The sequence below is a fragment of the Scyliorhinus torazame genome, chromosome 17 (assembly GCF_047496885.1).
Source record: "Scyliorhinus torazame isolate Kashiwa2021f chromosome 17, sScyTor2.1, whole genome shotgun sequence".
In the NCBI taxonomy this organism is placed as follows: Eukaryota; Metazoa; Chordata; class Chondrichthyes; order Carcharhiniformes; family Scyliorhinidae; genus Scyliorhinus; species Scyliorhinus torazame.
In genome coordinates this window covers 174886168-174900483 of record NC_092723.1, presented here as the reverse complement: position 1 = coordinate 174900483, position 14316 = coordinate 174886168, and the positions used below count along the sequence as shown (strand labels likewise).

General features: G+C 48.1%; 1 protein-coding gene across 3 annotated transcripts in view; it reads right to left on the bottom strand.

The window, feature by feature from the left end:
* The window catches only part of hapstr1a (HUWE1 associated protein modifying stress responses a), a 34566-nt gene that overhangs the window by 18732 nt on the left and 1518 nt on the right, over window positions 1-14316 (bottom strand). The window contains exons 3-4 of one of the 3 annotated variants that reach the window (XM_072481710.1): window positions 12100-12378; window positions 8114-8229 (exon numbers count right to left, since the gene is read on the bottom strand). In XM_072481710.1, the coding sequence (XP_072337811.1) occupies window positions 8129-8229; window positions 12100-12378 (380 nt within the window). In that variant the 3' untranslated portion in view covers window positions 8114-8128. Of the gene's footprint in view, window positions 1-8113; window positions 8230-8353; window positions 8506-12099; window positions 12379-14316 lie in introns of those variants that run through there. The other 2 variants (XM_072481709.1, XM_072481708.1) reach the window with 2 other exon arrangements.

The following is a 14316-nucleotide window of genomic DNA, read 5'->3' as shown; positions in this document are numbered from 1 at the left end:
TAGGCTGCGGAAAGGTTGGTCGGGCAGGTATTCCGTTCGGGATTAGATTCTAAAACAAAGGGGGTAGCAATGTTGATTAACAAACGGGTGATGTTCGAAGTGGGGAGTATAATGGCTGACTTTGTGTGTGTGTGTGGGGGTGGGGAAGAGAGAGAGAGAGAGAGAGAGAGAGAGAGGGAGAGAGAGAGAGGGAGAGAGAATGTTATGGCGAGTGGGAAATTGGAGGGGTAGCCAGTCGTGCTGGTCCAAGCTGGGCCGATGTGGTATTTATGGGGCGGGTGCTGGTGAAGATCCCTGATCTGGACTCGTATCGGTTGATAATGGGGTTGGACCGATCGAGTTCGGGGAAGGTGTCAGCAGTAACGAAGGAGCTGAGGGGGTTTATGGAGCACATTGGGGGGTGGGAATCCATGAAGGTTTGGGAGGCTGAGGGGGAAGGAGTTTTTGTTCTTCTCGCATGTGCACAGGGTGTACTCCCGAACTGAATTTTTTGTCCTGGAAGGACGCTGTTGGCGGGGGCAGTCGATGTGGAGTATTCAGCGATAGTGGTGCCATGCTCTGCTTTGGGTGGACTTGCAGGTGAATAAGGGAGGGGGCCAGCACCCACAATGGAGGCTAGATGTGGGTCTTTTGTCAGATGAGGTCTGAGTGGGTGAGGGAGGCCATTCAGCAGTATGTGGAATTGAACGACATGGGGGAGGTATCGCCGGCCACGTTGTGGGAAGCATTGAAGGCAGTTGTGAGAGGGGAGTTTGGGCACACAAAGGGAGAAGGCAGATCGGGTGGAGATGGAAAGGCTAGTGGAGGAGATCCTGCAGGTGGACAGGAGGTACTCGGAGGCCCAGAGGCGAGTCTGTTCAAAGAGTGGCAGAAGCTGCAGATGGAATTTGGATTGTTATCCACAAGAAAAGTGGTTGGGCAGCTGAGGAAGGCAGGAAGTGTGGGTTTATCAATATGGTGAGGAGAGCAGGATGCTGGCGCACCAATTGAGGAAGCGGGAGGCAGCGAGGGAGATTGGCGAAAGTGAAGGACAAGGGGGTGGGGGGTGAATGGGGTGTTTAGGGATTTAGAGTATGCTGTGTGAAACAGTACCCCCCCCCACGGAGCGGAGGAGTTGGTTTTTGGCAGGGTTGGAGTTCCCGAAGGTGGAAGAGGAACTGGTGGAGGGGCTGGGTGTCCCCATTTGGCTGGTAGAATTGGTGAAGGGTCTGGAGGCGATGCAGTCGGGCAAGGCCCCGATGGGTACCCAGTCGAGTTCTATAAAAGGTTTTCGGGGGTCTTGGGGCCCTTGTTAGCAAGGGCATTTAACAGGGCAGGGGAGCTGGGGGTGCTCCCCCCTGACCTCCTTGATTTTGAAGCGGGATAAGGATCCAGCGCAGTGTGGGTCGTATTAAGTCGAGCTCACTGTTAAATGTGGATGCCAAGTTATTGGCTAAGATCTTGGTCTCGAGAATTGAGGACTGTGTGCCACGGGTGATAAGGGAGGATCAGATGGGATTCGTGAAGGGGAGGCATCTGGCGGCTAATATCAGGAGATTGCTAAATGTGACAATGATGGCCCCCAAGCGACGAGAGGTAGAGATGGTGGTCACCACGGACGTGGAGAAGGCCTTTGACTGGGTGGAGTGGGACTATTTGTGGGAGGTTTGGGTTTGGGCAGGGTTTTATGGATTGAGTCCAGCTGCTGTACCAGGCACCGGTGGCAAATGTGTGGACAAACCGGGTGACCTCGGATCATTTTAGGCTGCACCCGGGGACGAGGCAGGGTTGTCCACTCTCCCCATTGCTCTTTGCCTTGGCTATAGAGCCGTTGGCAATGACACTGAGAGAGTCGATGGACTGCTGGCGGGGAGGGTTCTGACGGTAAAGATGACGGTCCTCACAATCTTTATTCCAGGGTTTTTCAGGAAAGTGAATGCTGTGATCTCATGGTTTGTGTGGGTGGGTAAAGCCCCGCAGGCGAAGGTGCTGCTGGAATGGGGTGGGGGAGGCATGGCTGGCTCTCCCGAACTTTATAGATTACGACTGGACGGCGAATATAACGGTGGTCAGGAAAAGGGTAGTGGGGGAGGGGTCGGTATGGGAGCGAATGGAGGCAGCCTCATGCAAGGACACGGGTTTGTGGTGCATTATTAACGGCGCCTCTGCCGTTCTCACCGGTCAGGTTCTCCACAAGCACGGTAGTGGTGACGGCCCAGAGGGCGTGGGGGTAGTGGCGACAGCACACGGGGCTGGAGGGGGCTTCGGTTCGGCCACCGATATGTGGCAAGCATTGGTTTGCTCCGGGGGGGATAGATGGGGGGTTTCGGGGTGACAGCGGGCGGGGATCGAGCAGTTTGAGGACCTATTTATAGACGGGAGCTTTCCGTGCTTGAAGTTGGAGGAAGAGTTTGAGCTGCCCAGTGGGAATGCGTTCCGTTACTTGCAGGTGAGGGATTTTGTGCGGAGGCAGGTATCGACCTATCCGCACCTGCCGCCCTAGGGGTTACAGGATAAGGTAGTGTCGAAAACGGGAGTGGGGGAGGGGAAGGTATCAGAAATCTATAAGGAGCTGATGGAATGGGAGGGATCCCTGATGGAATGGGAGGGATCCCTGATGGGGGGGGTGAAGCAGAAGTGAGAGGTAGAGCTGGGTTGGGAGTTGGGGGCAGTTATGTCCAGACGCCCTGAGGAGACTCAATGTGTCCTTGTCGTGTGCCAGGCTTTCCGAGGTGGTCCACAGGGCACACATGACTGTGGCCCGTATGAGTAGGTGGTTTGAAGGGGTGAAGGACATGTGTTGGCTGTGTGCAGGTGGGCCGGCGAATCATGCCCATATGTTTTGGACATGGCCGAAGCTTGGGGGATTCTGGCAGGGGTTTGCCGACGTTATGTTGGAGGTGCTGAAGGTAAGGGTGGTTCTGAGTCCAGAGGTTTAAAAAGGGGAGGCATGGGAATTTGGGGGTAGGTTGGTGGGGAATTGTTGTTGGGGTGTTGGTTATGTAAGCCATGCTGGGTTTTGTTTTGCTTTCCTTGGTGTGTGGTTGCTTATTCTGTTAAAATGTTAAATATAAATGCCTCAATATATATATATATATATTTTTTTTTAAGAGGAATCGGGTGAAAAAGTGCCACAAAGCACACGGGGGGGTGGAGAAGGTGGTGTCTGACCAGTGTGACCGGATTATACCTTTGGAGGCAGAGGTGGAGATCCTGGGGGATCTATGCAAGTCACTGCGGGTGAAGGTGGGGGAGCAGTTCCAGGCGACATAATTTGCGGATTGCCGGAGGGTGTGGAGGGCACGAGTGTCACAAAGTACGTTGAGGATGTTGGCCAGGTTGGTGGACAAGGTGCTGGATAAGGCCCCAGAGATGGAGCGGGCTGATAGGTCCTTGAGACAGAAGCCGAGAGCAGGGGGGCTGCTGCAGGCGGCCATTGTGCGGATGCACAAGTTATTGGACAAAGAAGATCTTGAAGTGGGCCAAGGCAAAACGAGCGTGAACGGGAGGAGAATAGAGTCCGGATTTCCCACAACATTGGTGCGAGGAGGCATGCAGGTTTCAACAAGGCCAAGACGGTACTGTACAGACAACAGATTTGGTTCAGGGTTTGGTACCCGACCAGATCCTGGGTGACTTATGACAGCCAGGAGTATTATTTTGAGACGCAGGAGGCAAATTACTTTATAAGGGACCATAGGTTGGGGGAGGGATGAGGGGTGGTACGAGATGGAGGAGTTAAGTTCACGAAAACTGAGTTATTGCTGTTGCCGATGGGGAAGGGGGTCTTTTTTGTTGGAAGCTGTAAGATGGTAAGATTCCACCCGCCCCCCACCCCACCCATTTGCTTTTTTGGGGGGAGGAGATGGTTTCTGAATTTTGGTGGGTTTCTTTTCATGTCAGGGGTGTGTTTGTTGGGACGCCTTGGGTGGTGTTGGTGATTTGGTCGTTATTCAGGTTGGGTTGGGGGGGGTCAGTTGCACAGGCCAAGGTGGGGCTGGTGGGGGGGCTCCAGGCGGGCCTTCAGGCGGGAGGTGCCATGCTGGCAAGCAATGCTGGCGAACGCACGTGTGATGGAGGGGGAATGTGACATGGCAGATTTGGGGGATGAACAAAGTGGTCATGGCAGAGTGGGGAGTCACCTTGGATGGGCCAGTTTAGAGCGAGGTTGAGCGAGGCAAAATCAAAGGGGGATGATGGCGGACGATAGAAGGGGGTGGAGGCACAAGCCTCTGGCAAGAATTGTGACGTGGAACCTCCCGCAGGTTGAAAGGACCAGTCGGGTTTGAGGGCAGAGGTGATTTTCTTGCAGGAGACACCTCTCCTGGTGAAGGATCAGGCAAGGCCAAGGGATGGGTGAGACAGGTATTTCACTCGGGGTTTGATTCGAAGCCAAGGTGGGTGGTCATTTTGTAAAGCACAAAAACAGGGTTTGCGGGAGCCAGGGAGGTGCGAGATACAGGTGAAGGTTTGGGATAGGGAGTGAGCGGTGGGGGGAGGGGGGGGGGGGGGGGGTTAGAGAGGACGCCGGTAGTGTTAGTTAATGTATTTGTGAGGAGAACGGGAGGGTGTCAATTCGGAATTATGTGGAACTGTACCAGAACAGGGAGGTGTCGGCAGCCACATTTTGGGAAGCTTTGAAGGTGATGGCCAGAGTAGAGTTTATTTTGTTTAAGGCCCATGGAAACAAGAGGAGGGAGGGAGGAGCACAGGCGGCTGCTGGATGAGATAGTGGAGATGGATACTTGGCAGCCCCCACAAAGAGGTTGCAGGTGCAGTTTGATAAGCTGACAACAGACAAGGTGGTGGGACAGCTGCAGAGGGCGAGGGGGTGTAGTATGAGTATGGAAAGGCGGCGAGCCATATGCTGGCCCACCAATTGTAGCGGCAGGGCAGCAACTAGGGATATTTTAACGGAAGGGTGGAGATGGGGGAGGTGGTATCGGAGCCGGAAAAGATAAATGAGGTGTTCATGGGGTACGACGAGAAGTTGTAGAAGGCCAAGCCGGGTGGAGAGGCGGAGGATATGGACGGTTTCTGGATGGGTTGGAGCTCCCAGAGTTGGAGAGGAAGAGGCAGGCATCGGAAGAGATGCTCAAGCTGAGGGAGGTGATGGATAGTATCAGGAGAATGCAGTCAGGGAAGCCCCGGATGGTTTTCCGGCGGAATTCTAGAAGCAGTTCGCAACAGAGTTGGCCCCCACCTGCTGGGGATATTCAGTGAGGCGTTGGAGGGGGCGGAGGGGGAGTTGCCAGCAACATTGTTGTAGGCGCCATTTTGTTGATACTGAAGAAGGGGAAGGACCCTCTGGAATGTGGGTCCTATATGTCCATCTCTTCGTTGAACATGGATGTCAAGTATTGGCGACGGTGCTGGCGTGTAGGTTGGAGGGGTGTGCCTCCGAGGATCAAACGGGTTTCGTGAAGGGTAGGCAGCTGTCCAGCAACATTAGAAGGCTGTTAAACATAGTAATGACTCCGTCAGGGAGGTAGGCACCGATGGTTATTGTACACATGGATGCGGAGAAGGCTTTTGACTGGGTAGAGTGGTGGTATCAGTTTGGGATTCGTCTTTTGTATGCGCCCCCAGTGGCAAGCACGCATACAAACGAGATGAGTTCAAGGTACTTTGGGCTACATAGGGGAACGAGGCAGCGGTGCCCGCTGTTGCCGTTGTTATTTGCGTTGCTGATTGAGCCCTTGGCAATGGCCCTTCTGGGGTCAGCCTAGTCATGAGAGATTGAGGGGTGAGAGGGAGAGCACAAGTTTTGTTGCACGCAGATGACCTGTTGTTTGTGTCTGACCCGCTGGAGAGTATGGGTAGAATCATGGGCCTGCTGGAGTGGTTTGTAGCCTTCAGGCATAAGCTGAACTCAAAGTGAATGCGACAGGACCTGGAGGAGGAGGAGGGGGGGGGGGGGGGGCTAACGTTTAAGAGAGTGAATTAAGTATTTGGGGATGCAGATGATGCACGAACGGATGCACAGATGGAACTTGACAGCATTAATGGATGAGGTTAAGGGGCACCTCAAGAGGTGGGGTGCTTTGCACTTGACGTTGGCAGGGAGGGTGCACATGGTAAAGATGAATATGCTGCCATGGTTCCTCTTTGTCTTTAATCTCCCAATTTTTTCGCCCCAAGGACTTTTTGCGGAGGATGGAGGCACTGGTCTCGGAGTTTATATGGGCAGGTAAGGTGCCGAGGGTGAAAGGGCTCTGTTGCAGTGGCAGAGACGGAAAATGGAGATGGCGCTCCCAAACTTGATCTATTATGACTGGGCTGCAAACATGGAGACGGTGAGACGTTGCCGGGGGCGCCGAGTGGATAACTTTGGAGGAGGAGTCTGCAGGGGGTCTCGCCTGAGGACCCTGGTGACAGCCCCAGGAAATCCAGTGGTGCAGTCGGCAGTCAGGATATGGAATCAGTTGAGGAGGCATTTCAAGTTCGATAAAGTGTCAGTGTTGACTTCACCATGTGGGGACAACAGGTTTAAACCGGGGGAGATGGACGGGATGTATGGGAAGTGGAGGGAAGGGGGGCCGGAGCGGGTTAGGGATAACGTTCTTGGAGGGGAAGTTTGTGGGGCTGGACAAGCTGCAGGAGAGGTTTGAGCTGCTGAGGGGCAGCGAGATTAGGTATATGCAGGTGCAAGACTATGCACAAAAGGAGGGGCAGATGTTCCTCCAGCTACCAGAGTACAGGTTATTGGAGCAACTGCTGCTCCTGACAATTTGGTGGAGGGAGGGCAGGAATGGGATATATATGGGTGGTTGGGGGAAGCAGGGCAAGGCACAGGTGGTGAGGATAAAGCGCAAGTGGGAGGAGGAGTTGGGGAGGGAAATAGGTTGGGGACTCTGGTGTGAGGCAATGCAGCGCCTGAACTCAACCTCCTCCTGCGTGAGGATGAGCTTGATTCAGTTCAAGATAGTGCACAGGGTACACATGACTCGGGCAAGGATGAGTGGATTCTTCCAGGAAGTGAGAGAGAAGTGCAGGCGGGGGCTGGTGAATCATACGCACATGTTCTGGGGCTGCGAGAAGCTGGAGAGCTTTTGGGAGGCGGTGTTTGGGTTATTCAGGATAGCAGGGGCTGAGGTCAGGCCGGACCTTATGGTGGCAATCTTTGGGGGAGCCGGAGCTGTTGGAGGTGAAGGAGCCGGAGCTGTTGGAGGTGAAGGGGCCGATGCTGCGGCCTTTGCCTTTGATTGCCTGGCGAAGGATCATTCTGAATTGGAGGTCGGAGACGCCGCCAGTGGTGGCGACATAGTTGGAGGGCCTGTACGACTTTCTCCGGTTGGAGAAGGTTAAGTTCGCGTTGAGGGGGTCAGAAGAGGATTTTCAGGTGCAGTGGCGGCCATTCATCCATTCAGCACCTTATTTGAAAAGCCATTCATCACAGGGGGGTGGGTGGATTAAAATGGGGGGGGGAGGGGGGGGCAAATGGTAGAAACTGTTGACTATGTTTTGATGGATTGTGTATTCTGTTGATGTTGCGTATGTTTTAAATACAACCTTCCATCACCACATAATATGCAACCCAAAACAGTAGCTACCAAGTGACACTCCCTGCACATCAATACAGTGCCTGTACTCTTCAAAATAATTTCTTGACAATGAAATATTTTGCGTTTAAAAACTTGTCAAAACCTTTGAAATTCTTCCCATAACTCACTACACCATTAGCACTAACACTCTCCTATTAAAATCAGACTAACCGCTTTGCTGTTTCATAATTCATTTCAAAAATGAACATTCAATTTGACAGTAAGGCCACACAAAGCTTTGTCACCCAACTTCGGTGAGGCTAAGAATCTATTGAAGGGGGTTATACAGAATCAATCGTGACAAGATAATTTACGCTTGACCCAAATTACTGAAATATACACGACAGAGCCCTGCTTCTGCAACAGAAAAGCAATGCCGCATTGACATTTTCTTCTCTGCCAGTTACTGGTTTCAGTTTATGGGGTTTTTAGGAAATAGCTCAGCCAAACTTTCCCAACGCAATTGAGTAACAGCTTCCAAACTTATGGATCAAACAAGCTGATAAAATACAAAAACCATGGCCATTTTATTCCTTTACACATTTGTCTCCCTGAGATAAATGGGACAATTTCTCTTTGCAGGAATTAAAGATGTGACCTACCAATTAAAACCCACCATGCATCAGCCTACCTATTCCCTCCATCGCCTTCTTATTGAGCTCAGTGCTGCAGTTCACAACTACCCATCTCTCCCGAGGTTTGAAACCTCATGCGAATACGATTCAGAAAATGGGAAGGAAATAAAAACAAAACAAAAACGATGAGTAGGAAATAAAGGGTTACCAAAAGGTGCTGAATTTTGCTGAAAATTACCAAGAATCTAAAATAAATACCGAGGAATTTAATTATTTGCCCCAGCTATTCATGATTAAGATCTTTAGATCTTGTCCCATGTCCATTCTCTCTTCCATTCTTCCCCTCGCACAGGCAATGGCAACAATGGAGGTGGTGGTGGGGGGCTCAGCCTCTAAGTAGTGACAACCTAAATCATTACAACAACAACTTGTTTATATAATGCCTTTAATGTCATAAAATATCTCAAGGCACTTCACAGAAACATTATAAAACAAAATTTGACACCAAATCACTTAGTGCAATACGCAGGCAAATGATCAAAAGCTTGGTCAAAGAAACAGACTTTAAAGGAACATCTTAAAAAGAACTAGTAAGGCAGACAGGTTTAGGGCAAGCAGCTCAAGACACGGTCGCCAATGATGGAGTGATTAAAATCAGGAGATGCAGTGGATAAGTGCAAATCTCAAAAGGTTGGAAAAGAATACAAAGATAGCGATTAATAAAAATCCATTCATAAACCCAGGTATGGTACACCGAGAATACGGATTCAGTTTCCTCACTGTCAAGCACACTTCAGACTCACATGTCTGTATTCCCAAAGAGGTTGTTGCTGACATTTTCTCAATTTCTTCTAATATCAAACATGCAAACATCTATATAACCAGGACAATGCACATTCTAAGCATTGCAACCTGCAAAGAGCCAACATCTTGCATTTACATAGTACCTTTAACATTTTTTTTTTAAATTTAGAGTTCCCAATTCATTTTTTCAATTAAGGGGCAATTTAGCGTGGCCAATCCACCTACCCTGCACGTCTTTCGGTTGTGGGGGCGAAACCCACGCAAACACAGGGAGAATGTGCAAACTCCACACGGACAGTGACCCAGAGCTGGGATCGAACCTGGGACCTCTGCGCCGTGAGGCTGCAGGGCTAACCCACTGCGCCACCATGCTGCCCCTTAGCACCTTTAACATAATAAAACATCCCAAGATGCTTCTGAGAGTGTTATAATGGTACATTTGACATAAAGGGCTGGATTCTGCGGAGTCTGCACGTTCTCCCCATGTCTGCGTGGGTTTCCTCTGGGTGCTCCGGTTTGCTCCCACAGTCCAAAGACGTGCAGGTTAGGTGGATTGGCCATGATAAATTGCCCTTAGTGACCAAAAAGGTTAGATGGGGTTATTGGGTTACGGGGATAGGGTGGAAATGAGGGCTTAAGTGGGTCGGTGCAGACTCGATGGGCCGAATGGCCTCCTTCTGCACTGTATGTTCTATGTTCTCCGGTTCCCCAGCCATGTGATTTTTGGTAGCGCCATTCACTGGTGGCGAGATTCGCTATTCCTGCCTCTTGTCAATGGGATTTCCCTTTGAAGCCACCCCACGCCACCTGGAAACTCACAGACAGGGATGCATTGCCAGCGCAAACAGAGAACCCGGAGAATTTGGTCACAAAAGGCAAAACCGGGCAGATGGCTAACAACTCACACGCTTGGCCATGAAGATAGGTTTTAATGCAGAGAGGCTGAAAATTTTAGTGAAAGAATTCAAGGGGCTGGTTTAGCACAGGGCTAAATCGCTGGCTTTGAAAGCAGACCAAGGCAGGCCAGCAGCGCGGTTCAATTCCCGTACCAGCCTCCCCGAACAGGCGCCGGAATGTGGCGACTAAGGGCTTTTCACAGTAACTTCATTTGAAGCCTACTTGTGACAATAAGCGATTTTCATTTCATTTCATATTTCAAGAGCTTACAGGCTAAGAGACTGAAAGCAGTCACCAACGGTGAAGCAATTAAAATCGAAGATGCTCAAAGAAACAAAACTGGATGAGCAAAGCAAAGGGCTGGAGATTACAAATAAAGGAAGGTCAGGCCATGGAGGGATCTGAAAACATGAGAATTTTAAAATGAAGGAATTGCTTAACCAGGAGCCAATGCATTCAGTGAACACACGGTGATTGGTGAACAAAGTTTGGTACGAATCAAGACATGGGCAGCAGAGTTTTCGCTGACCTCCGGTTTACAGAGTGCTGCAAGAGGATTGCAGAGACTGGCCAGGAGTGTAATGGGATGGACAAGTCTAAAGGTAAAAAGGGCACGAAAGAGGGCTTCAGCAGCATGTGAGCTGAGGCAGAGCAGAAGTTCCAAAGATGGAAATATGTAGTCTTGGATACATACTCGGAAGTCATCTCAGAGAAAGTACAAAGCCATTCAGCATACAAGGCAGAAGGTTTTGAACTATTCATTTTGAGAACTGACTATTTAGGCTAATGTTCTTCACAACGTTGTCGTCTGTGACACTTGTATCAATGAAACAAATTTCCAAATAAATGAACTGGGATTTTTTTTTAAATCTGTACAGTTGTGGCCATTTGGATGAGATGGGGAAGATTACATTCATTTTTTGCAGTGTATCAAACAGCAATTCTAAATTGGTTATATTTAGACTACCCAGGAATAGGTAAGCCATACTATCAGTAGTATGGAAAGGTATATATTAGGCATCTTGACAATTGCTGTTAATTTGGATTGAAGGAGAACAGTTTCTGGATGCATTGCTGAAACCAGCTCACGTTCACTATTCTGCTCCAAGGATAAGGGTGTAGGTTTTAGTAATGCCAATACAGGGAGCCAATTCATGAATGTGGATCTCCTACACTCCTGATTGCAGAGGCACTAACTGTAATACAGTTTGAGATAGCATACAAGCAGCATCCCTTTCATGAAGACAAGACAAGAGGTTCAGGGGGAATTGTAAAAAGTACACAAAAAGCTGTCATTGGATGCTTATGCATCCAAGAAACATCTGCTCAGCCATGCTTGATGCAGAGTGCCGCCCATCAGGCTATCACCTCTAGCTTCAAGCTAGCAACCTATTCCAAGAAAACTAAGCTACGGAAAACAGACCAGAATAGGCAGTGTCTACCACTTCCAAATCTACATCTAACATGAACAAAAATTGGTTAACAAAAAGATGGTCAAAAATGAATTAGAAGGGTATGCATGTGGATCATTTGACTCCCTGCAGCCGGATAACGGTGGCACAAAGGTTAGCACTGATGCCTTACAGTGCCAGGCACCCAGGTTCGATTTCAACCTTTTGTGACTGAGTGGAGTTTGCACGTTCTGCCCATGTCTGCATTGGTTGCCTCCGGGTGCTATGGTTTTCTCCCACAGTATGTAGGTTAGGTGGACTGGCCATGCCAAATTGCCCCTTAGTGTCCAAAGATGTCCAGGTTAGGTGGGGCTGCAGGGAGAGGGCAAGAAAGTGGGCCTAGTGTGAGGAGGCCAGGGCAGACTGGATGGGCCAAATGGCCTCCTCCTGCACTGTAGAGATTCTATAATTATAACAGCACAAAGTCAAGGAACGAATTCAGGCATGTCGCCAATGAATCTTCATTCCTTACTCAGTTGTGTCATTTGTGTGTGAATTTGCACTGGATCCTGATACCAGTCTAACACAGCGTGCTACCAACATTTAAATGCATAAAGCTTCTTAAAAAAAACATTTGATCTATTTCCCATTCAATTCTTTTGGCTGCTATTGTAATTAATGTTTATCTTGATGCAGAAGCAGCTGATGCAATTACATTGCGGGTTTCCAGATTACAATATAGCAACAATTCACAAAACCATCAGTTAAACTATTTTGTAGTCAAAATTGAAATACGATCTGTCTGACAATGCTGAAATTCAGCTTGTGCATGTCAATGAGAGAAATACAGGCTCTCTGAAATCCACATTTACTTTTCCCAAGTGCTTAATCACTTAACAGTATAATTACCATGCAGTGCAATGGCTTCACGAAAAGGCTGCAAGTCAGTCTCTACAGATGAACTAGTTTCTGTTGTAGGTGCTCTAGTGGGAGAGGTTACTACTGTCAGTCTAGGGGGAGCTCTGGTGTTGCGTGGTGGTGGAGCTTTGCCACATAAGAAGCTGATCAAATCTTCTCTTCGAATGGTTCGTCTCCGCTTTTTTACCCAAGCTAACACATCCTTATTACGTCGTTGATAACCGACCTGAATTCCTAAGTCACAGCTTCGACGGTGAGCTTCAATACTTTCTGAAACAAAAACAGAACAAATTTCTCAACACCGATAGGAATAGCTGAATTATAACTATTCTAGAGACCACAATCTGATTTCAAAGACCAAATTCTTTCACTACTACAGAATAGGGGCTGGTTAAGCACAGGGCTAAATAGCTGGCTTTTAAAGCATACCATGGCAGGCCAGCAGCACGAGTTCAATGTCCGCACCAGTCTCTGGAATGTGGCAACTAGGGGCTTTTCTAACTTCATTTGAAGCCTACTTGTGACAATAAGCGATTTTCTTTTTCATTTCATTTTGGGAATCAAATTTGCATGTATTCAATTCAAATTTGAGCATCGTGGTTTACAAAATTTGTAGTTTAAGACTGTGCTATATCTCATTTGATTAAACGTAATGAACATAACTACACCAAGGCTATTTCAGGTGGGCACATGCAGAGACTCAAAGAAACAGAAAACATATATATACAACCTCAGGGCATCCCAAAGTGCTTCACAGCCAATTAAGAGCTTTTTGATGCATTGTCACGGTGGTAACGGAGAAAACAGATGCCAATTTATGCACAGCAAGTTCCCACAAGCAGCAATGTGACCATGAACAAATAATCTGTTTTTGTGATGTAGAGTAAGGGATAAATATTGGCCTGGCCACCAGAAGAACTCACGTGCTCTTCTTTGAAATAGTGCCACAGGATCTTTTACATCGAGAGGGGGCCCCAGCTTAACATCTCACCCAAGAAACACCAGCTGAGCATACAGCATTCCCGCGGTACTGCACTGGAGTGCCAGTCTTGATTTTTACATTCAAGTCTCTAGAGTGGGCCTTGTGACTTATGAGGTGAAAGTGCTGACATGAAATTAAAAGCAAAGATTTGAGCAAAAATGAGCAATTTCAAACAGGTTAACGTATTACAGGACACCAGTTTCTGAAAGGGAAGGAATTCACCGGAGAGTAATCTTTATTTTTAAAAAAATCTAATGCACTTGAAATCCGTGTCCAGCTCATCTAAGTCGAGCTAATTTGACGAAAACGGGAAATATTTTGTATGCAACCCACTTGAGAGATGAGAAAAGATCCAGCTCCTTTGATCACCAAAAAGAATGCTGCCTCTGATTGTCATTATTCAGGCAATGGTGCAAATGGAGTTTACTTCAGAAGTAATTGTGTGCACATTCAGAGACCAACCTCACTAGGAGCTGCCCAAAACCAAAAATGTATTAAAGAACATTTTTCAATATTGTACTATTTGCAACATGGGGATCATACAGCAGTGTTCTAAAGCCACAGAGGAAAGAACCTGAATGTCAAGATGGAAACCCAATTAGTCACTAATGTTTAGCACTGAATGTGCTTAACCCGACAATGGCTTTCAGAAACCTGACAAGGGCAGCCAAGAAAGGATCGGACTGTTTCTTAAAAAGTATCAAAATGTAGTAGTTTGGCAAGAAGCACATAGCTCTATTATAGGTCTCTACTGTAACTCACTATGGCTCACTAAAGGATCTGCACAACTCAAAAGTGTAAAAATGTATACGTCCAATTTGTTTTAAAAATCCAACTGTATTGCAATGCAATCAAATACAGATTAAATATTCTTGAAGCACCACTTGAAAAATTAAAAACAATGTTTCAGCATGTGATCGTGCAAACTGTGGTTATTATAATGTAATTACACAAATGTAAAGCAAGAGAAAAAAAGTCACCCATAAAATCAACTGATTTAAGTATGGATGCTGTTATGTCCGAACTGAAATTCTCCCATCAAATATAAAAACAACATATCACCCCACAGAAAAAGTGCATTCTGCTGCACCTTAGACATGGAGGATGAAGAATAAGCTGCAAGTAACTACTGTCACGAGAAGAGCATTAGATAAAATGGCTCACAAATTCTCAGTGTAAGAACGGATATATATTGCAGCAGTTTTGTTTTGACTGCATTAGCTATC